Genomic DNA, 27,639 nt, shown 5'->3' on the forward strand with positions numbered 1-27,639 from the left:
TGTTCAGGTGTGTTTGACCGGCCCTTTTCACCGGCCCTCCAGGACCGAGTTTGCCCACCCCTGCTCTAGCTGGTGTATTTGCATACAGTGATCTGATTGGCTGACGCTTCCGTCGGCGCTTGAAAAGTTGAGCAAGTCCCAACTTCTGCAGCGAGCAACGCCTCTGAAGCGGCGCTGACGGATCCGCAATGCAGTTCGGCAACGCCTGACGTCACCTATTCAAAGTGAATGGGAAGCAGGGCCGGAGTGGGACTCTTTTTCAGCCCTGGAGTTTCAAGCCTCAGACCGGCCCACCTCAGTTCACCACTGACTATATTAAAATAAGGTTATTTCCAATTCAGTTTCTAATGACACTATCACGTCTTCTTTTGAGAAAACAGCTCTTTTAGAACTTCAAATGTTCAACAACCCTTACAGTATTATGTCTTAACAATAAAAATGAAAAAAAATTACTACTCAGACAAGGACCGAACCCAGGTTGGCCACATCATAATCTAACGTACTAACCACTGTACCACAACAGCTGTACGTTTAATGGTGACATATCTAGTTATATCATCATTAACCTGCATCCTGCTCACGAGGCTACGAGAAAATAGATAAAAAGAGCAGAGCTGCGGTAAAATAATGAATAAGAAGGCTGTGGTCAAGTAAATAATTAAATTATTTTTAAAAAGAGTGACTGCTGAGAGCAACCGATTCTGGAACTAGGGACACCGGCCCTCGCGGCCAAAAAACGGACCGGCCCACCGGGAATTCTCCCGGTCCTCCCGATTAGCCAATCCGGGCCTGATGGGAAGTGTTGACGCTGACGCTCTGTGTGAATGGAGTGTAAGGTCTTTATTCTGGGATCACCACTCTTAATAAATACACTTGCACTGGTGATTTTTACTGGGGCACGTGCCCCAGTAAATAGGCTCTAGCAACGCCCCTGCACACTGCTACATGCTGATAGTCTACAGCATGTTGTTTAAATTCACATAATTCAATATAAAAGAAAACAATTATGAAAAAAAAAGAAAATAAGCCAAGTTTGGATTTAAAAGAGAGAGAGAGAGAGAGAGAGAGAGAGAGAGAGAGAGAGAGAGAGAGAGAGAGAGAGATTGTGTGTGTGTGTGTGTGTGTGTGTGAGTGCAAGAGACCCAAGATTGTTATCTTGCACTGTTAATGTGTAGTTTTTATTGTACGTGCACTGCTTTGGCAATACAAATGCACAAATATTTGCCATGACAATCACTGACACTATAAAATGGTTTAATTTACTGTGTGTGTGTGTGTGTGTGTGTGTGTGTGCTTTCCCTTTGTCCCGGTGGCCATGAGTCCTGGATTAGTGTTTTATTCTCCGCCTCTGCGTTACGCAACAGCAGCAGACCCTCAGCATTTATAAATGTGCAGAAACTCCTGAACTCCTGCACTTCAGTCAGTCCAGCAGCAAGAGTTCAAGACTCTCTTCATCCTCTCAAAATGTCCGGGAAAGTCGTGCTGCATTACTTCAATGGCAGAGGGAGGATGGAGTCGATCCGGTGGCTTCTGGCTGCTGCTGGAGTCCAGGTTTGTTGCAGGAACACAAATGTGTATTCTGGTGCACTTAGATTTAACTTGGAGTGAAGCTGATTGGGTAGGAAGGGGTTAACATGTATTATTGCTTGATTTTATGCAATAGTCAACGCTATCTCAGCTAATTTCATAACTTTTTAAACTTTAGTGGCTAACTCGTATTCCTAATGCATTTTAGTCATATATACACGTGCATATCTATTCATTTTAGTACGATTTGCTCATCCCCCAATAATAGTCAGGTTAGGGGCGGGGTTTGGCAACACACCTTTTTTTAAAACACTTTCATACGATTTAATCGTTAAACTGACAAAACGTAAAGTATACATTATTACATGTGTGTAATATCACCGCTATCTCACTGCAATTTGTAACTGATTTGTGGCTAATTCGTTTATGATTTCATTCATACGAATTACTCATCTTCCAATGACAGTAGGTTTTGGGGGTGGGGTTTGGTGCCACACCTCCTTTTAGAAATCGTACATTTTTGTACTGAATTCGTAAGAATTTGTACAAATAAAACGTACAATAGTTACATTTATACATGTGTGCAATTTCAACGCTATCTCACGGCAATTCGTTACTTGATTTAGTAGCTAATCAATAGGAATTTGTATGACCTCATTAGTACATTTTACTATGATTTGCTCCAGTTAAAGATGGGTTATGGGTGGGGTTTGGTGCCACACCTCTTTTAAAAGTTGTAAATTTTCATATTTAGAAATCATATAATTTCCTATGAGTTAGCCTCTAAACTGACAAACGTACAATAGTTACGTTTATACATGATGTGCACAAATGCTATCTCACTGCAATTTGTAACGTTTTGATTTAGTGGCTAATTCATATAATTGTGGATGATTTAATTTGTTCTATTTAGTACGTATTGCTCATCAAGTGGCTAATTCGTTGGAATTGGTACGTACATTTTAGTACACACACCTCTTTTTAAAAATGTGGATTTTTGTATTTTGAACTTGTATGAATTAACGTCTAAACTGACGAAATGTAAAAGTTACGTTTATGCATGTCTGTGTAATATCAATGCTATCTCACATCAATTCGTAACATTGATTTAGTGGATAATTTGAATTTGTTCAGTCTCGTTTGTACAAGTTTAATAATGTTCAACTTAATTTGTTTGTTTAAATTCAACACAAATAAATTGTTTACAACCGCTTAACCTAAAAAAATTAGTAAATCCAAGGAAACATCTTTGAATAATTTTTTTCAGTGTAATATCAACAACACCTCACTGCAATTCGTAACTTTTTGATTAAGGGCATAACTTGTATTAATTTGTATGATTTAATTTGTACAATTTAGTAGGATTTGCACATCCCCCAATGGCAGCTGGGTTTGGGGGCGGAGTTTTCTGCCACGCCTCCTTTTAAAAGTCATACATTTTCGTACAACTGAGTTTGCATGAATTTGCACAAATTAGCCACTAAACTGAGAAAACATACAATAGTTAAGTTTATACGTGTCTAATTTCAACGCTATCTCATGGCAAGTCGTTATTCTTTGATTTAGTGAATAATTGAAACTAATTTGTACGATCTCATTAATACAATTTAGCATGATTTGCTCATCCCCTATTGATGGTTGGATTTAGGGGTGGGGTTTGGAGCCACGCCTCCTTTAAAAAAATCGTATATTTATTTTCGCACAACTAAACTTGAATGAATTTGTACGAATTAGCCACTAAACTGACACAACGAAAAATACATTTATACATAATATCAACGCTATCTCACTGCAATTTGTACCTTTTTGATATACTGGCTAATTCGTATGAATTTGTATGATTTCATTCATGCAATTTAGTATGAGTTGCTCATCCCCTAATGATGGTTGGGTTTAGGGGTGGAGTTTTCTGTCATGTGTCCTTTAAAAATTCGTACATTTTCGTTTGACTGAACCCGATTTGAGTTAATTAGCTGCTAAACTGACAAGACGTTAAATAGTTACGTTTATACATGTGTGTAATTTCAACAATATCTCACAGCAATTCGTTAATTTTTGATTTTGAATTTGTACAATCTCAATATTACAGTTTAGTATGATTTGCTCATCCGCTAATGATCGTTTGGTTTAGGGGTGAGGTTTGGAGCCACGCCTCCTTTAAAAATTGCATATTTTCAACGATTTTCATAAAACTAACCTCGAATTTATGCAATCATACTAAATATAGTATAAATATTCAATCGGTATAAATGAAAAATGTGCTGGGAAACATCTGAGTCTGAAGGACAGTGACAACAATTCGTATTATAACTATATTATGATGACAATCAATAAGTGTTATTTATTTTAGGGGTTGCACTATTATCATTATTTTTCCATTAAGAAATCTCTTTTGGGCAAATATGTCTTTCCGACTTAACTTTGCATTTGTGTGTTCTTCACAGTTTGAGGAGGTGTTTCTCACAGAAAAGGAGCAGTTTGACAAACTCCTGAGCGGTATGTGAATCATCGAGATAATGTGGTGTTATTGTGTGTGGTGTTGGGGACAGTTACTTTTAAATGCATTACAATATTGAGTTACTTTCCAGAAAAGTAACTAGTTACATTACATTCATGATAAGTAATGCTCCACGTTACTTTTGCATTCTCCTTTTCTTCCCTGGGTGACGTTTGATCTCTTTCAGAACTTGCAGGGTATTTTTTTATAACTTTTTTGTTTATAGAGGAGCTCTGCAGAACAACACACTGTATAACCTTTATTTTCCTTTAAAAACACGTTTTATTAGGTACACCTTACTAGTACCGGGTTGGACCCACTTTTGCCTTCAGAACTGCTTTATCGTTGGTGGTGTAGATTTAACAAGCTACTGGAAATATTCCTCAGAGATTTTGCTCCATATTGTCATGATAGCATCACACAGTTTCTGCAGATTTGTCGGCTGCACATCCATGATGCCAATCTCCCGTTCCACCACATCCCAAAGCTGCTCTATTGGATTGAGCTCTGGTGACTGTGGAGGCCATTTGAGTACAGTGAACTCATCGTCATGTTCACCAGTCTGAGATGATTGAGCTTTATGACATGCTGCGTTATCCTGCTGGAAGTAACCATCAGAAGATGGAGACACTGTGCTCATAAAGGGATGGACATGGTCAGCAGCAATACTCAGGTAGGCTGTGGCGTTGATGCTCAATTGGTACTAATGGACCCAAAGAAAATCTCCCCCACACCATTACACCACCACCACCAGCCTGAACCGCTGATACAAGGCAGGATGATCCATGCTTTCATGTTGTTGAGGCCAAATTGTGAGCCGAGCATCCGAATGTGTCAGCAGAAATGGAGACTCATCAGAGCAGCAACGTTTCTCCAATCTTCTATTGTCCAGTTTTGGTGAGTCTGTGTGAATTGTAGCCTCAGTTTCCTGTTCTTAGCTGACAGGAGCGGCACCCGGTGTGCTCTTCTGCTGCTGTAGCCCAGAAGAGGAAACTCAAACAGGTTTGGAGGATGAGGAAATATAGTAATGTGAGTGTGTGTTTAATGCAGATGGAGTTCTGACGTTCCAGCAGGTTCCTCTGGTGGAGATCGACGGGATGAAACTGGTACAGTCGAAGGCCATCCTGAACTACATCGCAGGAAAATACAACCTCTATGGAAAAGACCTTAAAGAGCGAGCCATGTACACCTCAGCTATACAACTGATCAATAATCATTAGTTTGTTCAGCCGTCATCATTGACTGATGTACTTTTGTTCCTGAAGGATCGACATTTACTCAGAGGGTCTGATAGATCTGATGGGAATGATCATAATGGCTCCGTTCACACCTGCCGAAAACAAAGAGGAAACCTTCAGAAACATCGAGGAGAAGGCCAAAGTGCGCTTCCTTCCAGTGTTCGAGAAGGTACAGACAGCTCTGAGCATTACTTAAAGAGACAGTTCACCACTAAATGAGGACTATTGTTTGTATTTGTATTGACTCTGCTGTTGTTTGTTTTTCATTCTGAATGATCTGTAAAACGTTCTCATCATCTTAGACATGTCTTTATCTTTATAGTTGTGCTTAGTGTGAGGGAAAATGAAATGAAAGCAGTTTGTTTTGTTCATATTTAATCAAAATCTGCCCGTCTGCTCTGGAACAGTCCTTAAATGAGGACTCTGATTGGGTGAAATATGCTTAGCCACGCCTCTTTACCAATGGTTTGCTGCAAGTGAAAGATGAGAGGCGGAGCTAAAAAATAAACCCCGCCCCCCACTCAATATACTGTTTCAGTTGTAAACACGTCATTATACTGTAATTAAAAGTCTGCAGCAACCTCCAGTTCACACAGACTTTAATGTATTCTTCCTATTATCAAACTGCTCCTATTATTGGACATGTAAAGTCCTGCAGTTATGATTTCTGCTTCTGTTTTGGTTGTTTAGGCTCTCGCAAACTCTTCTTTCCTCGTGGGAAAGCAGCTGAGCCGTGCTGATGTTCATCTTCTGGAAGCTACGCTGATGCTGCAGGAGCTGTTTCCTTCCATACTGGCCACATTCCCCAAAATTCAGGTGCTTTTAACACTGTTTTCCTCCTCAAACCTAAACTTGGACCTAAAATTTGACTGACAGTATAGTTATTTTTCCACCATCATCTTCCAACCGTAAAACATGTCATCTTTAAAAGAGTTTAGCAGCGTTAGCGAGTTTACATTTCACAATTCTGGATAAACACACAATTTATACAAAAATTGTACAGTTTTGACTTCATTCATTCATTCATAATTATGTTTATGCTGCAACGCAACTTTTAATAATTGACATTATTTTTTTACATCTCAGAGTTATAAATACATGAGGTGGCTTTTCAAAAACCATTCATTCACTCATTTTCCTTCAGATGAATCCCTTTATCAATCAGGAGTCACCACTGCGTAATGAACCGCCAACTATTCCAGCATATGTTTTATGCAGCGGATGCTCCTCCAGCTGCAACCCAGTACTAGAAAACACCCATACACTCTCATACACCACAGCCAATTTAGTTGATCAGTTCCCCTATAGCGCATGTGTTTGGACTGTGGGGGAAACCGGAGCACCCGGAGGAAACCCACACCAACACGGGGAGAACATGCAAACTCCACACAGAAACGCCAACTGACTCTGATATATGAGGGATTATCCTGAAATGAATGAATGTTACTGATTCTGATGTGTTCTGCAGGCGTTTCAGGACCAAATGAAGGCTTTACCAGCGATCAGCAAGTTCCTCCAGCCGGGCAGCGCTAGGAAACCTCCACCAGATGAGGAGTATGTGAGAATAGTGAAGGCCGTGTTGCCATATCGCTTCAAATAGACGGAACAACCAATAATGCAAATTATTAAACAACCAGTAATGCAAATTGTCAATCCACTACACTGAAAAGACTGAATCATTAGATTTACTCAATGTTTTTAAGGTAAATTGTTGCGAACAATTAACATAGGCTGACTTTAAACAAACAGATTAAGTTGAGCATTGCTAAATTCAATTTGTTCTCTAAAGTGCACCTAGGTTACCCCTTTTTCCAGATATAATATAAGTCGTTTGTGTCTCCAGAATGTGTCTGTAAAGTTTCAGCTCAAAACACCCATCAGTGTATGCATTATAGCTTTTATAAGTGTCTCTTTTATAACTCTGAGCACCAGGTGGCGATTTTTTGTACTGCGCCTTTAAGCCTTGTCCTCCCCGCCCACCGTTCCCTCTGTCAGCGTGCCTCAATCTCCTCCCTCGGCTGCGTCAGACATGAAGGAAGCAGATCTCACGTAGCGTTTGTGAGAAATACTACAGTAAGAACTTTACCCATGACTATTTGTTGCATTTGTTGTGGAGTTGCAACATGATGATGCAAACTCCACACAGAAGCGCCAACTCACCCAGCGGAGACTCGAACCAATGACCTTCTTGCTGTGAGACAACACCAACTGCGCCACTGCTTCGCCCGTCTTGTGCTTTATTTTATATCATTTCCATCATGACTGGAGAATATATCGTGCACAAACACTGCTCTGGATGAAAGCGTCTGCTGAATGCCTGTATTGTGACGAGTCACTGTTATGATGTGATCAGTCATGGAGCATTAGAGATCATCAGGGTATAGGCTCTATAATGACCAAGCACTTTTTCTTTATCTCACTGGAGTGTAATAAACGTGCAGAACTGAAGGTTGTATAATCACACCCAAAGCATTGTACTCTTGATATTCTTCCCTCCCTCTGTGCTGCAGAAACTGATCTGCTGTTATTGTGTGCTTAATTATGGGGATTATCGACGTCAGGAATGCTGAAATCTGTGTTAGCTGCAGGTAAAAATGCACACTGTGTCGTCATGAGTGTGTGTGTGTGTGTGTGTTTTGAATTGTTAAACTATTTTATAACATTAAAGAAAAATATTTAACAAACGTCACATCTTGCAAAGCAATATTTCAGCATTTTGAGCAGATCGCCTGATCATCAATATTCCTCATATGCTTATAAAATAAAGCATCTTTAAAGCTTGCATCACTTCAAAAATGAACCCAAACACACAAAATAAAAGCTTAAAATCCACAAACATTCATTCATTTTCCTTTGGCATGCTTATTACTCAGGGGTCTCCACAGCGGAATGAACCACCAACTTATCCAGCATATGTTTTACACAAGGGATGCCCTTCCAGCTGCAACCCATTACCGGAAAACATCCATTCACACCCACACTCACACATTATATGGCCAGTTTAGTTGATCAGTTCCTCTATAGCGCATGTGTTTGGACTGTGGGGGAACATGCAAACTCCACACAGAAATGGCAACTGACCCAGCCAGGACTCGAACCAGCGACCTTCTTGCTGCGAGTGCTGCCAACAAAAAAAAATCTTTCTATTAATAAAGACTTTTGTGCCCAACACAACGTACAAAACACATAAAGGAGATGTATTATCCATGAGAGAGAAAGAGAGACTGTGTGTGTGTGTGTGTGTGAGAGAGATAAAGAATATTATCACTGTATATTTATTATTATTGCACTTTTATCACTGCTACTGTATAATTTGCTGTTGTTGGCTTTATTATTATTATTATTATTATTATTTAATAACCAGCATTGTGAGGCAGCACGGTGGCGTAGTGGGTAGCACAGTTGCCTCACTGCATGAAGGTTGCTGGTTTGAGTCCCGGCTGGGTCAGTTGGTGTTTCTGTGTGGAGTTTGCATGTTCTCCCCATGTTGGCGTAGGTTTAATCCGGGTGCTCCGGTTGCCCCCACAGTCCAAACACATGCGCTATAGGGGAATTGGGTGAGCTAAATTGTTCGTATTGTGTGAGTGTGTGTGAATGTGAGAGTTTATTGGTGTTTCTCAGAGATAGGTTGCAGCTGGAAGTTGGCGGTTCATTCCACTGTGGCGACCCCTGATTAATAAAGGGACTACGCCGAAAAGAAAATGAATGATGAATAAATGAACCAGTATTTTGGTTATCACATGTATTGTTTCATACACACTGCTATATGCTAATCAGGTACGGCATGTTTTTTTTTGTGTTCACATAATTCAAAATAAAAGAGAAATCTGATGGACAAAAAAGAAAATAAAGCAAGTTTGAATTTAATAAAAAATAGAGAGAGAGAGAGAGAGAGAGAGAGAGACTAAACTAATCAGAAACATTAGTATAATCCATCTGAATGAATGTACAGCATCGTATTATACTTTAACTTTTATTTATTATTATAATTATTAATAATATATATTTTTTTAATTATTACTCATTATCTTTTTAAAATTCTATTACCCTTTTTAGGCAAATATTAGATAAACAGCTACATATGTCAGCTAAGTCAGGCCCGTAGCCAGCCTGGTGAAAGGGGTGCTTCTTTTTTCTCTGAAAGTGGGCCTTTTTTCAGCTATACTCCTAATTTTCTATTTAATTTTGAGATCTAAATCTTTTAAGTGACATTCTAAGCACCATTTTAACAGTAATAATGATAGAGCTTTACAATCTCTCAAGTCTTTTTAGTAAAAAAAAAAAAAGTTTATTTGAAAATTCATGGATAACAACAAAAACCAAAACAGTAAGTGAATTTTAATGTGGGCCACTTTTGGGACTTCACACCTTTTCATTGCTCAATTTTTGTTTCAAGAACAATGTAACTTCTCCTACATCAGATTGTGTGTTTTCTTGCACAGCTATTTGGACACATGATTGATCCAAACCAGCTCTAGTCAACCCCAAAAGAGGATTCAGCTAGTCTTAAAGCCCTTTTCAATGAGTTGCTTTCAGTATTTATGATGGCATGGCAGTAAAAATAAGACAAATGAGCTCGTGTATCGGATAAACTCTGGACTTTTGTCTGGGAAGGGTGTGTCTCTCGAACCACCCGAACCCCTCTGGCTACAGGTCTGTGAGTAGTTTGTTATCTTGCAGTAGTTTGTGCATTTTTTCTATTGTACGTGCACTGCTTTGGCAATACAAATGCACACATATTTGCCATGACAATAAATCACTGACACTGTTAAACTGTGCAACTTACTGGGTGTGTGTGTGTGTGTGTGTGTGTGTGCTTTCCCTTTGTCCCGGTGGCCATGAGTCCTGGATTAGTGTTTTATTCTCCGCCTCTGCGTTACGCAACAGCAGCAGACCCTCAGCATTTATAAATGTGCAGAAACTCCTGAACTCCTGCACTTCAGTCAGTCCAGCAGCAAGAGTTCAAGACTCTCTTCATCCTCTCAAAATGTCCGGGAAAGTCGTGCTGCATTACTTCAATGGCAGAGGGAAGATGGAGTCGATCCGGTGGCTTCTGGCTGCTGCTGGAGTCCAGGTTTGTTGCAGGAACACAAATGTTTGCTCTGGTGATTTACACTTTACATGCATGGAACTTTAACTAAATAATATATTGATTAAATTTCGCGTTTGCATATGCTAATGTGTCAGTTATATTGCTGTGTCTCCACTTTCTATTAACTATTGAGAAGTGAGACTGATGGGGTAGGAAGGGGTTAACATGTTTTATTACTTGATTTTTACGCAATAGTCATGGGTATCTCACGCCATATCATAACTCTTTAAACTATAGTGGCTAACTCGTATGCTGTTGCTAATACATTCTAATTATGTTTTATTTTTTTTATTATTAAACAACATCAAATATACAATTTAAACATTTAAAGGTAAATGTTTGAAAGCAGATTCTATTTGTTTTTTTATACCATATAATATTTTCAAAAGGTTGGAGGATTGCGTTTTTCACTAACATGTGACTACTCTGTTAAGAAACTACCGGAAGCTCTTAAAGCGTGGAAGTTATGTCACGTGCACAATTGCGAATACATTTTAGTAGCGTTTGCACATCCCCGGTTGTGTTTAGGGGCGGAGTTTGGTGCCACGCCTCTTTATAAAAAAATAGACATTTTCGTACGAATTAACCAAGCGGCAACCTCCCGCTCTCCCTCAGGAAGCCAATACGGAAGTAACTAAAACTGCAATTCATCTGAAATTGCGCTAGTCCTGGCCGCTCCTGGCTCCAAAACAGAGCAAATTTCAATTGAGCCCACTGTTAGAATGGCCAACTTTACAGCAGAAAAAAAGGTGTTTACAGCCTGGTACAAAAAAAGGTTTTGGTTAATACAGCTAATATTACCCTTCATGACAACTGTGAGGGGGTGAATTTTTTTATAACTCATTCGTTTCCTTTATATTAAGTTATATTAAGTTTGCATAATTAAGGGCGTGGTCACTTGAGTGACAGCTAGGTCTCGTTGGTCGCCGTCACATCACCTCAGCTGAATCCTGCAGATTAGCCACTGAACTCGGCATATTTATCGTATTTCTGTGTTGTTTTATGTGGCTTTACACAGTCAACTGCTTTTTGGACTTGTTTTCTACAATTATCATATGGCATGGCATGCTGAGTGCACTTAATTGTGCTCACAAACCGTTCACGTGGCCTCCGTTTCCCATGTGAGTAAAGTTATATACTTATATACTATCTCTATACATGTATTCGTTTTATTTAAGATCATTTATCGTTTATATTTAGAGCTGTAATGCACTCCAGAATCTGTCAGATTGATTAGCTGTAGGCTCTAGATCAGTCATCTGAAGCGTTGTCATACAGTGTTATGCTGGAGTTCATCAATAGTCTTACATTAACTAACACAGACTATATCTGAAGTGTTTGGAAGTAATTCGCGTTTTCCTCCTTTTGAAAAACATCATAAGAACAATGTTTAGTAGCTCAATGTATTACAGCAGTGTTTTTAAAAGACTAAACACTTTATTGATATAGTATACAACCAAGCACAAGTGGTCAGAATACAAACGAGTCACAGGTGATAAAGTATTAAGCGTTCTCCTAAAGTAAACCAGGTGTCTGAACCAGGTCCAAGCTAAATGCAGCACGCGTCTGTAGCTCCGCCCACTCTCCGCCTCTTTGCCCTTGTTTGGTATCCCGCCGTGGGTGTAATGACGCGCGAACAAAATGGCGAGGGTTGGCCGCGCCTACTTGTGGCTTCTTTTGCGCTCTTTAGAAACCTATGGGTGACGTCACGGACACTACGTCCATATATTTTACAGTCTATGGAATTAACCAGTAAACTGACGACACGTAATGTGTACATTTTACATATCGACGCTATCTCACTTTGTAACTTTTGGATTTAGTGGCTAATTCGAATGAATTTGTAGATCTCATTTGCTCTTCCCCCAATGATGGTTGGATTTAGGGGCGGGGTTTGGAGCCACGCCTCCTTTTAAAAAATTGTAGATTTTCATACGACTGAACTCATGAATTCATGCGATCATTCTAAATATTCAATCTGAGTTTTTGACAAATGTTCTGGGTAACACCTGGATTTGAAGGACAGTGACAGATTAGTGTTTCTGTATTATGATGACAATCAATGAGTGTTATTTATTTTAGGGGTTGCACTATTATCATTATTTTTCCATTAGGAAATCTCTTTTGGGCAAATATGTCTTTCCGGCTTAACTTTGCATTTGTGTGTTCTTCACAGTTTGAGGAGGTGTTTCTCACAGAAAAGGAGCAGTTTGACAAACTCCTGAGCGGTATGTGAATCATCGAGATAATGTGGTGTTATTGTGTGTGGTGTTGCAGATAGTTACTTTTATACGTAATGCATTACAATATTCAGTTACTTTCCAGAAAAGTAACTAGTTACATTACTTTTGCGTTTCTTAATACTGTATAACCTTCATTTACATCCCAAAAATCACCACTTTAAGTTAATGTTATTCACAGTACACCCAATAATTAAGTGCGGTTTATTCATAAACTAATTTCCAGAGGATCACGTGCTTATAATCAACACGGCTGGCTCCTTTTTAGCTCCGTAATCAGCCCTATTAGATGATTACGTTATAAATAACCTGAGTTTTTCACTCCAGTTATCTTCGTCTTAAAGCTCCCCCATTTCCACCCCTTCATCCTCCCCCTTTTTCTGATCGGGCGACACGGTGGCCCAGTGGCTAGCACTGTTGCCTCACAGCAAGAACACCGCCGGTCCAACCTTTTGGGCCGGTTGGTGTTTCTGTGCGGAGTTTGCATGTTCTCCCCGTGTTCGCGTGGGTTTCCCCCGGGTTCCTCCCACCATCCAAAAACATAAACCATAGCCAATCGACTAAAACAAATGATCACCCAATACAACCTGAGTTTACACTTCTCACCGTGACAAGAAGGGGAGTTCTCAAGACCTACCTGACCTCGAACTCCCCTCTCGCCCTTCTAACGGCAGGGAGCCCCAGGCTCGAGGATATTACGAGCTCAGGGCTCTCTCCCGGGACTGCATGCCAAATACGCTTTATTGATTATCAGCTAAGTGTGAACTCTTGAAAATACCATCATGGTTTATGCACACTCAAGAGGTTTTAAACACCCTTAGGTCTCAAACTGGATTCCTGGAGTGCCGCAGCTCTGCACAGTTTTACTCCAACACTAATCAAACACAGCTGATCAACCAATCAAGCTGTTCAAGACTGCTATGGACTGTTAGGCTGGTGTGAGTTGGAGCTGGTTGGAGGTAAACTATGCAGAGCTGCGGCCCTCCAGGAATTGAGTTTGAGACTATTGTTAAGACCAACTTCTTTTTTCTGTCGAACACAAGACAAGAAATTCTGAAGAACGCTTAAACTAAGCAGCCGTTGGCAGCCGTTCCAAAAATACAATAGAAGTCAAGACTGTTTTTCAGCTTTCTGCACTTTAGACCTTTTTCTTGGAACGCAAAATTACCCATGATGCTTTGCGTGTATGCGCAAGGAGAATGCGAAGAACTTCCGGTCGGCAGCTGATGCGTGTAAACAGTCACATTTGGACAGCTTTGAAATGATAGTTTTAATCTATTTTACCTGCTTTTATCCTCTTTGAGCTGACACTGTTGTCCATCAGCAGCATCTCCTGGACTGATCATTTACAGAAATGTGATCTAATAGGATGGAAAACAGCTGCTGTGAGGCGTTTCCCCCTCGCTGTCAGACGGCATCTTCTGCAGTTTAAATGAAGCCTCGTCATCGCTAAAGTCAACGTTTTCTCTTTATTTTAAATGTATAACCAGCCCAAACTAATGTAGTTCAGCAAAATGTTTGACACACACACGTAGCCTGTACTGTGCCACTGACACACTGATTTAATAACTGTGACAGAGTGAAAATATAGGCTAGAGTCATTACGAAATAACAGAAAAACACAAACCGTGGTGAAAACAACACACGAAATAAAACACAAACGGCTCGCGATTAGAATGAACAACAAATCAGCAGCAGAGGATCAATAACAGACTTTTATTGCTCATTTTTGTAGATTGCACGACTTTCATACCTGTTAAGTTTCATGCCAGTACTCTGCTCTCTCTCTCTCTCTCTCTCTCTGTGTGCGTGTGTGTGTGTTAAAGAGCTGCTGAGCTAACAGCTGACAGGCCGGGAACACACACACACTGTATTTCTGACGGCAGACACGTGAACTAGGAGAACGTTTTTCTCGTATTTCTGACGCGCTTGAACCACATGTGACAGATTATAACGGCTTTAACAGACACATTTCTAAGTTGTGTGTCACAAAAACACTCTGTTATCCATTAAAAACGTCATTGAAACCCATTTTCGGAGCGCAAATTACCAGTTGTACACGCTGTAAACGGAAGTTTTTAGCATTCTACCGGAAGACGCTGGTCGCTATGGCGCCCTCCATGAAGCAGCCATGATAAAGGTCTATAGATCGTTTCAATGTGGTGATGTCACTGGCCTGTGAACATTTCCGGCTTGTTGTCTGAAAGATGAATTACTGTATCATGAAACAGTTCAATCACAACATTAATACAGCAGTCATAACATTATTTATCAATATGTGGGCCTTTTTGCATTCTTGGAAACTATGAAAATTAAAAATGTAAATATGATGGAACCATCGTTATTGTTTACATTGCTTAAAATAGTCTATATATCTTCCTCTGTCAAACAGAAGAGGAAACTCAAACAGGTTTGGAGGATGAGGAAATATAGTAATGTGAGTGTGTGTTAATGCAGATGGAGCTCTGACGTTCCAGCAGGTTCCTCTGGTGGAGATCGACGGGATGAAACTGGTACAGTCGAAGGCCATCCTGAACTACATCGCAGGAAAATACAACCTCTATGGAAAAGACCTTAAAGAGCGAGCCATGTACACATCAGCTATACAACTGATCAATAATCATTAGTTTGTTCAGCCGCTGTCATTGACTGATGTACTTTTGTTCCTGAAGGATCGACATTTACTCAGAGGGTCTGATAGATCTGATGGAAATGATCATGGTGTCTCCGTTCACACCTGCCGAAAACAAAGAGAAAGTCTTCAGTAACATTGAGGAAAAGGCCAAAGTGCGCTTCCTTCCAGTGTTCGAGAAGGTACAGACAGCTCTGAGCATTACTTGGAGAGATTATTGACTCTCCATTAAGTGCTTATAAACATTTATGAGTTTCTTTTATCTGTTGAACACAAAAGATGATCATTTGTGGAATGTTCTGAACTTGACTTTCATAGTAGGAAATAAAAACACTATGGACGTCAATGGCAGCCGGTTTCCAAACATTTTTAAAAGTAACCGGAACAAGTGTATGATGAGCAAATGATGGCTGAGGTTTCATCGTTGAGTGAACTGTCCCTTAAAAGTCCACATGAAATCAAAATTGACAGTGTTTCTTTTGCTAATGCACATTGTTAAATGCCGTTCACTGCACGCTTAACTGTACATTTAAATACAACAATAAATATATCTGTGTCGACATCAGCAGCAAACCATCACAATCCATTCATCTTTAGCTTCTGCTTCTGTCTGCGTTTCCCTCTTGTATCCAGCAGGTGTCCTCAGTGTGTTTCTAGCACATCTGACCAGTGAATCCAGCTCGTGTAATCTATCCAATCAAACAATGAATGAGCAATCGCAGTCAGTGCAGTGAATAAAACAACTCTAGTTATTTCTCCAGCATTCTCAAAGGAGGAAACGCAAAGAGGCAGAAGCTATACTGCTGCCTGAGGTGCTTTTACTTTACTTTAGGTGTCCAACTTGCAAAGCTTGTTTTGTTAGTTCTCTTTGAAAAGAGGGTTTACATTTCTCTGTAACTTTAAATTGCGCGAGAGCTGTATCATGTAATAGATTCTGATTAGCTGTCAATGTTTAATCATTTATTAGTTATCCTTAAAGTGATGCCAGTGTTGTGTCTATTCATATTAATCATTATAGCTGTGATCTAAACTCTGCTGTTGCTTGTTTTTCATTCTGAATGATCTGTAAAAGGTTCTCATCATCTTAGGCATGTCTTTATCTTTATAGTTGTGCTTAGTGTGAGGGAAAATGAAATGAAAGCAGTTTGTTTTGTTCATATTTAATCAAAATCTGCCCGTCTGCTCTGGAACAGTCCTTAAATGAGGACTCTGATTGGGTGAAATATGCTTAGCCACGCCTCTTTACCAATAGTTTGCTGCAAGTAAAATATAAGAGGCGGAGCTCAAAAATAAACCCCGCCTCCTACTCAATATTCTGCTTCAGTTGTAAATACGCCATCACGCTGACATTAAAGTGCAGCAACCTCCAGTGCACATTAACTTTAATGTATTCTTCCTATTATCAAACTGTTCATGTAAAGTCCTGCAGTTATGATTTCTGCTTCTGTTTTGGTTGTTTAGGCTCTCGCAAACTCTTCTTTCCTCGTGGGAAAGCAGCTGAGCCGTGCTGATGTTCATCTTCTGGAAGCTACGCTGATGCTGCAGGAGCTGTTTCCCTCCATACTGGCCACATTCCCCAAAATACAGGTGCTTCCTTTCCTCCTCAAGCCTAAAATTTGATTGATAGTATATTTTTCAACATCATTTTTCCAACAGTAAAGCATGTCTGTGTTTTTAAAAGGGTTCAGCAGTGTTTACATTTCATAACTCTGGGTAAACAGAAGTTAAAAGAGTTTCCTAGTGCTGGATTATTGCTCACAGCTCTGAGTGTATATCTTTCAGTTCGACCTTCCCCTCAGAATTAGCGAGATATTTATTTCAGATTTTCAATTGCAGCATGATTGGTCTCTCATCTATAAACCATTAGCTAGCCAATCGGATTAATCCAAACTCACTTTAAGTAGCCTGGCTAAAACTACTCCCTCATCTTTATTTTCCGAAGAATCCCCCCATCTCCTCCTTTAACAGGGGGAGCTCTGGAGAAACACCCGATCTGGTACTCCCCATACATGCTCATTCACCAGGCGGGAGCCCTGGGCTCAATTATCTCTGAGCTCAAGGTTCTCTCAGCAAGCCAAAACGGCTATTATTGTCAAGCAATATCTAAGTGTGAACTCTTCAAACAATTAGACCTCATTTGCCATTAACTTAATTACTTTCACAGCTAATAATCTGTCACTGTTAAATAATTACAAATATTACATGCTCTCTGAAATACTTGATTCTTATTAGTTGATCACGACATTCTGAAATGTTATTCAACCAAATTAAACTACTACTACTACTACTACTAAAAATACTATTTAGGTTAAAGTTACTGCGTCTAGTCTTTACATAATCTAAAAAGAGGTTTGATTTGCTTACCGCACTGGCAGATTGTGCAGCTTGTTTTAAAGAGAAACCATTTTTACATGTCTATAACACTATATTTGATTTAAAGGGCAGCTATAATTCAGAAATCACTTTGATAAGGAGTTTCTCCCCAGTTGTGTGTCAGCAGTGTGTGAATATCTCCAGCCTCTGATGCTCAACATGAGTTAATTGTGTTTGTTCTAATCAGAAGCACTTTGATTGACATTCTCCCTTTGTACATGTCACCAAAGGGGAAAAGCCACGGCCACTAGTGCCCATCTCTCCGTCTCATTAGCATAAACAGCAGCCCTGAGTGAGAAGCAGCCGTCTGTCCATTAGCCATTAGAGCTGCTGATGATAATGTCAGCATAGACTAGGAGGATTATAGATGTGGAGTTGTAGCTCCGCCCTTTTCTGAAAAGAGCACAATCTCATTTGCATTTAAAGCGACAGTCACCAAAACACAATTATGATCAAAGCCTTTTAGAGAGCTGGAGAACATCATCTGTGTGCTATTGTGAGCTGATTCTTCACCACACACTCTCTAGACACAGCAGATATGCATTTTATATCTTCTAAACAGGCTCATGATAGCTCCCCTTTAAGCTTTAATGTGTTCTGCAGGCGTTTCAGGAACAAATGAAGGCTTTACCAGCGATCAGCAAGTTCCTCCAGCCGGGCAGCGCTAGGAAACCTCCACCAGATGAGGAGTATGCGAGAACAGTGAAGGCCGTGTTGAGCCACCTCTTCAAGTAGAAAACCAATCAAGTTTACAATAAAGCAGAGGCATTAAAATGACGAGGTTTATTAGGAATGTACAAGATGGCACTGGAAGAAAGCAGAAAGTGTGAGTCTGTCCGTCAGCTCTAGAAGATCAGGATCCGGATGACCATCAGGAGGCTGAAAGAGGACAAACATCAGCATCTCGATCAGTCTGCTGGAAGTCTACTACAGTGATGTGATGCATTCAGTTTCATTAATAAATATATGTGATTTAATATGATATTTCTGTGCTTATGTTGATTCACTTCACCTACAGTGTTATTTAAATCAAGATATACTATACATTATTATAGAGTGATTATAAAAACATTGCATATCTTCAGAAGTTTACTGCTGTGAAAGTGATGTATATGTAGAAGTTTTTTATATGTTAAAATATATGTATATAACTCCCCTCAGTGTTTAAAGGGGCTGTTCACGCAAAAATGAAAACTGTGTCGTGATTTGCTCATACTTGATCATTTTATTTAGCTATTTTTAATAACTGAAATTACAAATAATACATCTAAATGTTTAACCCAGTAGATTAAACTGACAAAAAAGTTGAAATTAATTATTTGATGATCATTAAAGCTGAGTCTATGATTCAGGAGGCAAAATAGGTATAGTGGAGCCTTAAAGTTGATATTTTCAAAGCAAAATGTCTAAATATACACACCGGCCACTTTATTAGGTACAGCTTACTAGTATTGGGTTGGACCACTTTTGCTTGCAGATCTGCTTTAATCCTTCATGGTGTAGATTCAACAAGCTACTGGAAATATTCCTCAGAGATTTTGCTCCATATTGTCATGATAGCATCACACAGTTGCTGCAGATTTGTCGGCTGCACATCCATGATGCCAATCTCCCGTTCCACCACATCCCAAAGCTGCTCTATTGGATTGAGCTCTGGTGACTGTGGAGGCCATTTGAGTACAGTGAACTCATCGTCATGTTCAGTCTGAGATGATTGAGCTTTATGACATGCTGCGTTCTCCTGCTGGAAGTAGCCATCAGAAGATGGAGACACTGTGCTCATAAAGGGATGGACATGGTCAGCAGCAATACTCAGGTAGGCTGTGGCGTTGATGCTCAATTGGTACTAATGGACCCAAAGAAAATCTCCCCCACACCATTACACCACCACCACCAGCCTGAACCGCTGATACAAGGCAGGATGATCCATGCTTTCATGTTGTTGAGGCCAAATTGTGAGCCGAGCATCCGAATGTGTCAGCAGAAATGGAGACTCATCAGAGCAGCAACGTTTCTCCAATCTTCTAAGGTTGGACGTGTTGTGTGTTCAGAGATGCTCTTCTGCAGAGCTCGGTTGTAACGAGTGCTTATTTCCGTTACTGTTTATGGAACCAGTCTGGCCATTCTCCTCAGACCTCTGGCATCAGCAAGGCTTTTGCGCCGCTCACTGGATATTTCCTCTTTGTCGGAGCATTCTCTGTAAACGCTAGAGATGGTGGAGCATGAAAATCTCAGTAGATCAGCAGTTTCTGAAATACTCAGAGCAGCCTGTCTAGCAGCAACAACCATGCCACATTCAGAGTCACTTAAATCCCCTTTCTTCCCCATTCTGATGTTCGCTCTGAACTGCAGCAGATCGTCTTGACCATGTCTACATACCTAAATGCAGTGAGCTGCTGCCATGTGATTGGCTGATTATAAATTTTCGTTAACAAGCAGTTGGACAGGTGTACCTAATAAAGTGGCCAGGGAGCGTACACACAAACATAGTTTAGGGATAACTTAATATGATTTGAATTAATGTTCAAAACTGCTTTATTAAAAGTTTTTGAAAAACAATAGGAGGTTTATTTTAAGAGAGGAACATAAACGGTAGAGTCTCGCATATATATATATATATATATATATATATATATATATATATATATATATATATATATATATATATATATATATATAGTATTAGCTTTGAGTATTAGAAAAGCACATTAAAAATAAAATGTATCATTTTTAATATTATCTAAATGAGTTGAGCTATATCTCAGCCAGCCCTAGTCGGAATAACCTTGACACTTCTTAACACAGTAACTGGTGATCTTCCACAACTGAATGTATGGACACAGTGAAGCTCTGGGTGAGATGAACGTTTACCTCAGTCCTGCCATGATCCCTGCGGGCATCAACTTTCCAGACTTCCTGAATCTCATCCCCATTACAGCGGCCAGAACACCAGCGGAGACTACAGTAACAGGCGGAAATAAAACCTAAAACCGTATCTTATTTACTGTGAATATACAACATGAATGAAGGCGGGTTCTTACGCAGAGAGATCCCGTAATTCTGAGGATCCAGTGTTATTCGCAGAGCTCCATAAGCAGACGCGGTTCCAAAGAAGAGGCCGGCGATTAACGACACCACACTGCCTGAAGAAGACAACAGCACTCAACTGTTAACACCTAACCATTCCCTTAGAAACACACACATACACACACACACACACAATCCAAGTCTTTGAACCATAGTATAGTTAAGTACTTGAATTAATCTTGTGGTGATTCAACAGTTGCTATGGTAACAACAACAACGGTAATTGATATGTTGAGGTGATTCTACAGTCGCTATGGTAACAAGATTAATTGATGTGTTGTGGTGATTCTACAGTCGCTATGGTAACAACAACAGTAATTGATGTCTTGTGGTGATTTTACAGTTGCTATGGTAACAATAACAACAGTAATTGATATGTTGAGGTGATTATACAGTCGCTATGGTAACAACAACCACAGTAATTGATGTGTTGCTGTGATTCTACAGTTGCTATGGTAACAACAACAGTAATTTAATTGTTGTGGTGATTCTACAGTTGCTATGGTAACAATAATAACAACAGTAATTGATATGTTGAGGTGATTCTACAGTAACTAAGGTAACAACAACAATAATTGATGTGTTGTGGTGATTCTACAGTAACTGTGGTAACAACAACAACAACAGTAATTGATGTCTTGTGGTGATTCTACAGTTGCTATGGTAACAATAATAACAGTAATTGATATGTTGAGGTGATTCTACAGTAACTAAGGTAACAACAACAGTAATTGATGTGTTGTGGTGATTTTACAGTTGCTATGGTAACAATAATAACAACAGTAATTGATATGTTGTGGTGATTCTACAGTAACCATGGTAACAACAACAACAACCACAGTAATTGATGTGTTGTGGTGATTCTACAGTTGCTATGGTAACAACAACATTAATTGATGTGTTGTGGTGATTCTACAGTTGCTATAGTAACACAACAACAGTAATTGATGTGTTGTGGCGATTCTACAGTTGCTATAGTAACACAACAACAGCAATTGATGTGTTGTGGTGATTCTACAGTTGCTATGGTAACACAATAACTATAGTAATATAAACAAACAACCAAATACTGTAGTTTTCAACAACTCTAGGGTATATTACACTACAATACACCACAGTTTACTGTAGTAAAAACCAAAGTATACTACAGTATGTATGAGTTTATTATACTGTACAATATACTTTACTACAGTGCTGTTCAAAAACACAATAATATTACCAAAGATCACTGCAGTATTTTCTTATGTGGGCATGGCATCATGTTCAAAACACAATACAATGTTAATATTGTATAATTGTAAGTTGAAGAGTGCAGAACAGTCAATAGTGAGCTTATACTAATGCAACTTATTAACAGTTAGATTTGTACCAGCCTAACTCTTACTGATATTTGCTGTACTGTAATGACATGGATGTTCAGTAAAGCTGCTTTGGAAGGATAGTTATCATGAAAAGAGCTGTACAAATAAACCTGAATTATATTTATAAACAAATAAATGTGGTTTTATAAGCTGCACACGTTACCCATATGGAAGATGACATATATGTGAAACACTTGAATATAATTGTCAAATGTATAAAATTAAACGTCATAATGTCTATTAAGCTTATTAAATAATATAAATGTGACATGGGCACCAGAAGCAACAACAACAGGGCCAAAATTAAATATCATTTTGACATATATTTATACTCTTATTTAAAAAAATGTGTCCTCCTATAGCTTAACATGTGCAGAACAAAATCCCTCCATACCTTTTCTTTTATATCCCACAAATCCTCCGAAGACCAGAGCAGCAGCATAAGCGAAGCCCAGCCAGTCCACAGCCATCACAACTGCACACAATCAGAAGCAGAATTCAGAAACAATAACACAAACACACACACTGCTGTCAGCACAGCGCACTTTACACACTGCACACACAAGCAGAAAGCTGCTTTACCAGAGAGCACGGAGCTGCGGTAATCTACACGGGGAACGCTGGAACACTGCGCCGCGTTACAAAAGTTGAAGATGAGCTGTTATTGATAAGCGCAATCTATGCTGAAGTTCAGACTCAGAGCGAGGAACTGACGTCACGATGACGCGGGAACCAGGAAGGGAATGAAGCGCGCCAAATCCTGTCAGATACAGTCGAAAGCAGAAGTTTACACACGCTCTAAAATAAAGGAACAAAACGATTTTTTTAAATGTCTGATGGTAAATCATACTAAGTGTTTACTATTTTAGGTCCGTTAGGATTACCTACATGATTTACATTTGCTGAATGCAAGAATCCATTCATTCCTTCATTTTCTTGTCAGCTTAGTCCCTTTATTAATCCGGGGTCGCCACAGCGGAATGAACCGCCAACTTATCCAGCAAGTTTTTTACGCAGCGGATGACCTTCCAGCCGCAACCCATCTCTGGGAAACATCCACACACACCCTCATACACTACGGACAATTTAACCTATCCAATTCACCTGTACCGCATGTCTTTGGACTGTGGGGGAAACCAGAGCACCCGGAGAAAACCAACGCGAAGGCAGGGAGAACATGCAAACTCCACACAGAAACGCCAACTGAGCCGAGGTTCGAACCAGTGACCCAGCGACCTTTTTGCTGTGAGGCGACAGCACTACCTACTGCCTAAATGCCAGAATAATGCCAGAATTAATATTTTTGAGAATTGTTTGTTAATTTCTAGACAGTCAATAGTTTACACACATGTCCTTGGTATTTTTTTAGCATTGCTTTTAAACTGTATAACTTATTATAAATTGTTAGTAGTGAATGAGTGTTTATGGATGTTTCCCAGTGATGGGTTGCGGCTGGAAGGGTGTAAAACATATGCTGGATAAGTTGGCGGTTCATTCTGCTGTGGAGACCCCAAATTAATAAAGGGACCAAGCCGACAAGAAAATGAATGAATGATTACATTTTCATTTGTGAGTGTCCATTAGAGGGCAGAGATTTACCACAAACATCCCACTGCCTGCTTTGTACAGCTGTGGTCAAAATTATTGGCACCCTGGGTGAATGAGTGAAGAATGCTGTGAAAAGAAATTCAGACAAAATCATGGGCATCCCGAACACTTCCTATGAGGGAAACATGAGTAGGAACTCCTGTTTGCAGTATAAATATGAAAATCAAAAGAGATTTTGAGTTCAGTTCTGATATGCAGCAAAACATGGATGAGCTTCGTGAAACAGAAAGTGTCTGAACACTGAAAACATCCAAATAAAACTTAAATCAAGTAGAAATAATTTGATCTGATTTTTCTTTTCTGAGAACAAGAAAACATGTAACTTCTATAATGTATATATATATTTCACAATGAAAGAACACATGAAAAAGTCCGGTAGTAATTCATAATCGATAGCATAGTGTGTAATTTACATTTTAAAACTAATTGGAAATCTAAGATGTGAATAAATGTTTAATTTTGCTACTTAACATGGACCCGACAAGCGACACAGTCATAATATGGTCTTTTTAGGGCAGCACAGTGGTTAGCACTGTCACCTCACAGCAAGAAGGCCGCTGGTTCGAGTTCTGGCTGGGTCAGTTGGTGTTTCTGTGTGGAGTTTGCATGTTCTCCCCGCGTTGGTGTGGGTTTCCTCCTGTTGCTCCGGTTTCCCCCACAGTCCAAACACATGCGCTATAGGTGAACTGATGAACTAAATTGGCTGTAGTGTTTGAGTGTGTATGGGTGTTTCCCAGTACTGGGTTGCGGCTGAAAGGGCATCCAGTGCGTAAAACATACGCTGGATAAGTTGGTGATTCATTTCACTGTGGCGACCCCTGATTAATGAAGGGAATAAACCACTGAACCAACCGTATTTAAACATAATTTAAATTAAAGGTATTATTTTTTATTTAACATATTAAGTTTTTAGTTATGATACGTGTTTTCACAATATTCTGCGCAGAAATAGCAAAAAATAAAAAATAAATCTGCAGCTTCTGTCTGGCTATACCTATATGCTATAAAATTGCAGGATAATGATGTCATTTCTGCGCAGAATTATGTTTAAAATCTGTGGGATTATGTGAAATAACGTGTTATTTGTTATAAAACTTTAATATATGAACTAAAAAGGAATACATTTTTAACTTGTATTTAATGTTTACAATGCAAATCCAATTAGATGCACTTTATTTGGTAAATAAAGTAAGTTTCTTATATAATATCTCTACTAAAAGACAGAAAATATTACTTTAGAAGCTGTATTATAAATAAATCATATGAATATTTTCATTCGTTCATTCATTTTCTTGTCGGCTTAGTCCCTTTGTTAATCCTGGGTCGCCACAGTGGAATGAACCGCCAACTTATCCAGCACGTTTTTTACGCAGCGGATGCCCTTCCAGCTGCAACCTATCTCTGGGAAACATCCACACACACACTCATATACTACGGACAATTTAGCCTGCCTAATTCACCTGTACCGCATGTCTTTGGATGCATGTGCAGCCGACAAATCAGTGTGATGCTATCATGTCAATATGGAGCAAAATCTCTGAGGAATATTTCCAGTAGCTTGTTGAATCTCTGCCACGAAGGATTAAGGCAGTTGTGAAGGCAAAAGGGGTCCAACCTGGTACTAGTAAGTGTACCTAATAAAGTGGCCGGTGAGTGCAATGCTATATTGTGCACCGTCTGTAAAGCTGCTTTGCTGTTAAGATCGCTACACAAATAAACTTGAATTGCATTATCGATCAGTTTAAAGAGAAAACAGCCTTCTAGAGCCAGAAAATGAACTATAAAGGAAGCTTGTGTAATTGTAAACTATAATAAACCTTTATTTATGTACATCACAATATACAAAACAAACCTGTACATAAATACTCCAATTCACCAAAAAGAGGCTAAAATATCTTAAAAATATCAACAACAGAAGCAGTATCGTGACACTGGGTGTAAAAGAAGTCACTGGAAAACGCTCTCAATAAAAATAATCCCAAATCCAACCAACTAAAACCTTTTTTAACTACAACATTCCTAATAAATCTGCTTTTTTGGTTCAAATACATCATCTTTTCTTGTCTATTAGTCTAAAATTGCACCGGTGATGCTCAGAAAAGTGACACACACACACACACACCTGATGAAGAACATGCATACGTAATTCTGGAAAGACTGAATGAACAAAACAATGAAAGAGCTCCAGCACCAAACCCAGAGTTCAGACACGCAGAGAAACACCAGCGAACAGAAACTAGCCATGCCCTCGCATAATCCCCATCACACAAACTACCTGAGAGAGAGAAAAGGCAGTGAGAAGAGCACTTTAAGACGACCGGACTGTAAGAAGAGAGTTAAAGCTGAGTCGAGGTCAGCAGATGAGTGTGTAAACGGACACACACCATCCTGACGCACATCAATCTTTGGCAGAACATCTCAGACACACAATCTCAGGCCTTTGCTTATGTATAAAAACCCCTGATTAACAAAACATTGATGATGTGTGTGTGTGTGTAATATTGAGTGTGAACTGAAGCACTTGGCGATGGCCTCTTGTGTTGATTATTAGTGAGAGAGCATTAGAGAGCTTTAAAAACGTTCTTAAAATGAATCAGGATAACAGAAGCAGAGGCATCACTCGCCAAAACACAAGAGCTGTGTGTGAAGCGTTTGATAAACGCTATTAAAAGCATCAGTGTGTGTGTGTGTGAGGCAGTCGCTCTGAGTAGAACTTGATAGAGGAAGGCATCTGTGTGTTGAATGGTATTTGTATGGTGTGTGTCAGCTGCTGCTGGTCCAGCGCTGTGAGGAAGGCATCAGTGTTGGGATGTTGTCACCATGGTCACTGATTCAGAGCTGCTGGTCCAGTGCTGAGGAGGGCATCAGTGAGCTGGATACTATGGCAACAACATCCAGCAGAGCTGCTGGTCCAGCAGGGCAGAGGTAACTGATTCAGAGATGCTGAGGAAGTCATCAGTGCTGGATGTTATCGTCATGGTAACAGCCTCAGTGCTGCTGGTCCAGCACTGTGAGGAGGGCATCAGTGCTGGATGTTATCGTCATGGTAACAGCCTCAGTGCTGCTGGTCCAGCACTGTTAGGAGGGCATCAGTGTTGGATGTTGTTGCCATGGTAACTGCCTCCGTGCAGCTGGTCCAGTGCTGTGAGGAAGCCATCAGTGTTGGGTGTTGTCGCCATGGTAACTGATTCAGAGCTGCTGAGAAAGTCATCAGTGTTAGATGTTGACGCCATGATAACCGCCTCAGAGCTGTTGGTCCAGCACTGTGAGGAGGGTATCAGTGTTGGATTTAGTCGCCATGGTAACCGCCTCAGAGCTGCAGGTCCAGAACTGTGAAGAAGCCATCAATGTTGGGTGTTGTCGCCATGGTAACAGATTCAGAGCTGCTGAGGAAGGCATCAGTGTTGGGTGTTGTCGCCATGGTAACCGCCTCAAAGCTGCTAGTCCAGCACTGTGAGAAAGGCATCAGTGTTGGATGTTGTTGCCTTGGTAACTGATTTAGAGATGCTGAGGAAGGCATTAGCGTTGGATGTTGTCACTATCGTATCCATCTTAGAGCTGCTGGTCCAGCAGTGCAGAGGAGGGCATCAGTGCTGGATGTTGTCGCCGTGGTAACAGATTCAGAGCTGTTGGTCCAGTGCTGTGAAGGCAATAATGTTGGATGTTGTTATCATGGTAACCTCCTCAGTGCTGTGAAGGCATCAGTGTTGGATGTTGTTGCTATGGTAACCTCCTCAGTGCTGTAAAGAAGGCATCAGTGTTGGATGTTGTTGCTATGGTAACCGCCTCACTGCTGTGAAGAAGGCATCAGTGTTGGATGTTGTTGCTATGGTAACCTCCTCAGTGCTGTGAAGAAGGCATCAGTGTTGGATGTTGTTGCTATGGTAACCTCCTCAGTGCTGTGAAGAAGGCATCAGTGTTGGATGTTGTTGCTATGGTAACCTCCTCAGTGCTATAAAGGCAGTGTTGTATGTTGTTATGGTA

General features: G+C 39.9%; 5 protein-coding genes across 8 annotated transcripts in view; 3 read left to right on the forward strand and 2 right to left on the reverse strand.

Moving 5' to 3' along the window:
* Positions 1–27,639, forward strand: part of nrxn1b (neurexin 1b) — a 799,620-nt gene that overhangs the window by 108,739 nt on the left and 663,242 nt on the right. The gene's annotated exons all lie outside the window — the stretch shown is intronic.
* On the forward strand, positions 1,412–7,949 carry LOC137487349 (glutathione S-transferase-like). The gene is made up of 6 exons (XM_068212983.2): positions 1,412–1,551; positions 3,972–4,023; positions 5,075–5,207; positions 5,290–5,431; positions 5,953–6,078; positions 6,731–7,949. The coding sequence occupies exons 1-6, from the start codon at positions 1,465–1,467 to the stop codon at positions 6,860–6,862; spliced, it is 672 nt and encodes a 223-aa protein (XP_068069084.1). The 5' UTR covers positions 1,412–1,464; the 3' UTR covers positions 6,863–7,949.
* On the forward strand, positions 10,060–18,581 carry gsta.1 (glutathione S-transferase, alpha tandem duplicate 1). Of its 2 annotated transcripts, none has more exons than NM_213394.2 (6): positions 10,060–10,336; positions 12,531–12,582; positions 15,052–15,184; positions 15,267–15,408; positions 16,688–16,813; positions 18,203–18,581. In NM_213394.2, exons 1-6 carry the CDS (start codon positions 10,250–10,252, stop codon positions 18,332–18,334), a joined length of 672 nt encoding a protein of 223 aa, NP_998559.2. In that variant the 5' UTR covers positions 10,060–10,249; the 3' UTR covers positions 18,335–18,581. The 2 variants fall into 2 exon arrangements, with proteins under 2 accessions (NP_998559.2, XP_073775587.1); XM_073919486.1 differs by having other exon boundaries at positions 10,197–10,944; positions 12,108–12,582.
* Positions 18,364–22,764, reverse strand: tmem14a (transmembrane protein 14A). The gene is made up of 5 exons (NM_001082933.3): positions 22,630–22,764; positions 22,442–22,522; positions 20,641–20,742; positions 20,471–20,558; positions 18,364–18,478 (listed from the first exon to the last, which is right to left on the reverse strand). Exons 2-5 carry the CDS (start codon positions 22,515–22,517, stop codon positions 18,445–18,447), a joined length of 300 nt encoding a protein of 99 aa, NP_001076402.1. The 5' UTR covers positions 22,518–22,522; positions 22,630–22,764; the 3' UTR covers positions 18,364–18,444.
* gtpbp2a (GTP binding protein 2a) overlaps positions 25,452–27,639 on the reverse strand; it is an 18,004-nt gene continuing 15,816 nt past the window's right edge. Inside the window, exon 13 of one of the 3 annotated variants that reach the window (XR_012389061.1) lies at positions 25,452–27,597. The gene's annotated coding sequence lies outside the window, so the exon portion shown is untranslated. The other 2 variants (XM_073920501.1, XR_012389062.1) reach the window with 2 other exon arrangements.

The sequence above is a fragment of the Danio rerio genome, chromosome 13 (assembly GCF_049306965.1).
Source record: "Danio rerio strain Tuebingen ecotype United States chromosome 13, GRCz12tu, whole genome shotgun sequence".
Lineage (NCBI taxonomy): Eukaryota > Metazoa > Chordata > Actinopteri > Cypriniformes > Danionidae > Danio > Danio rerio.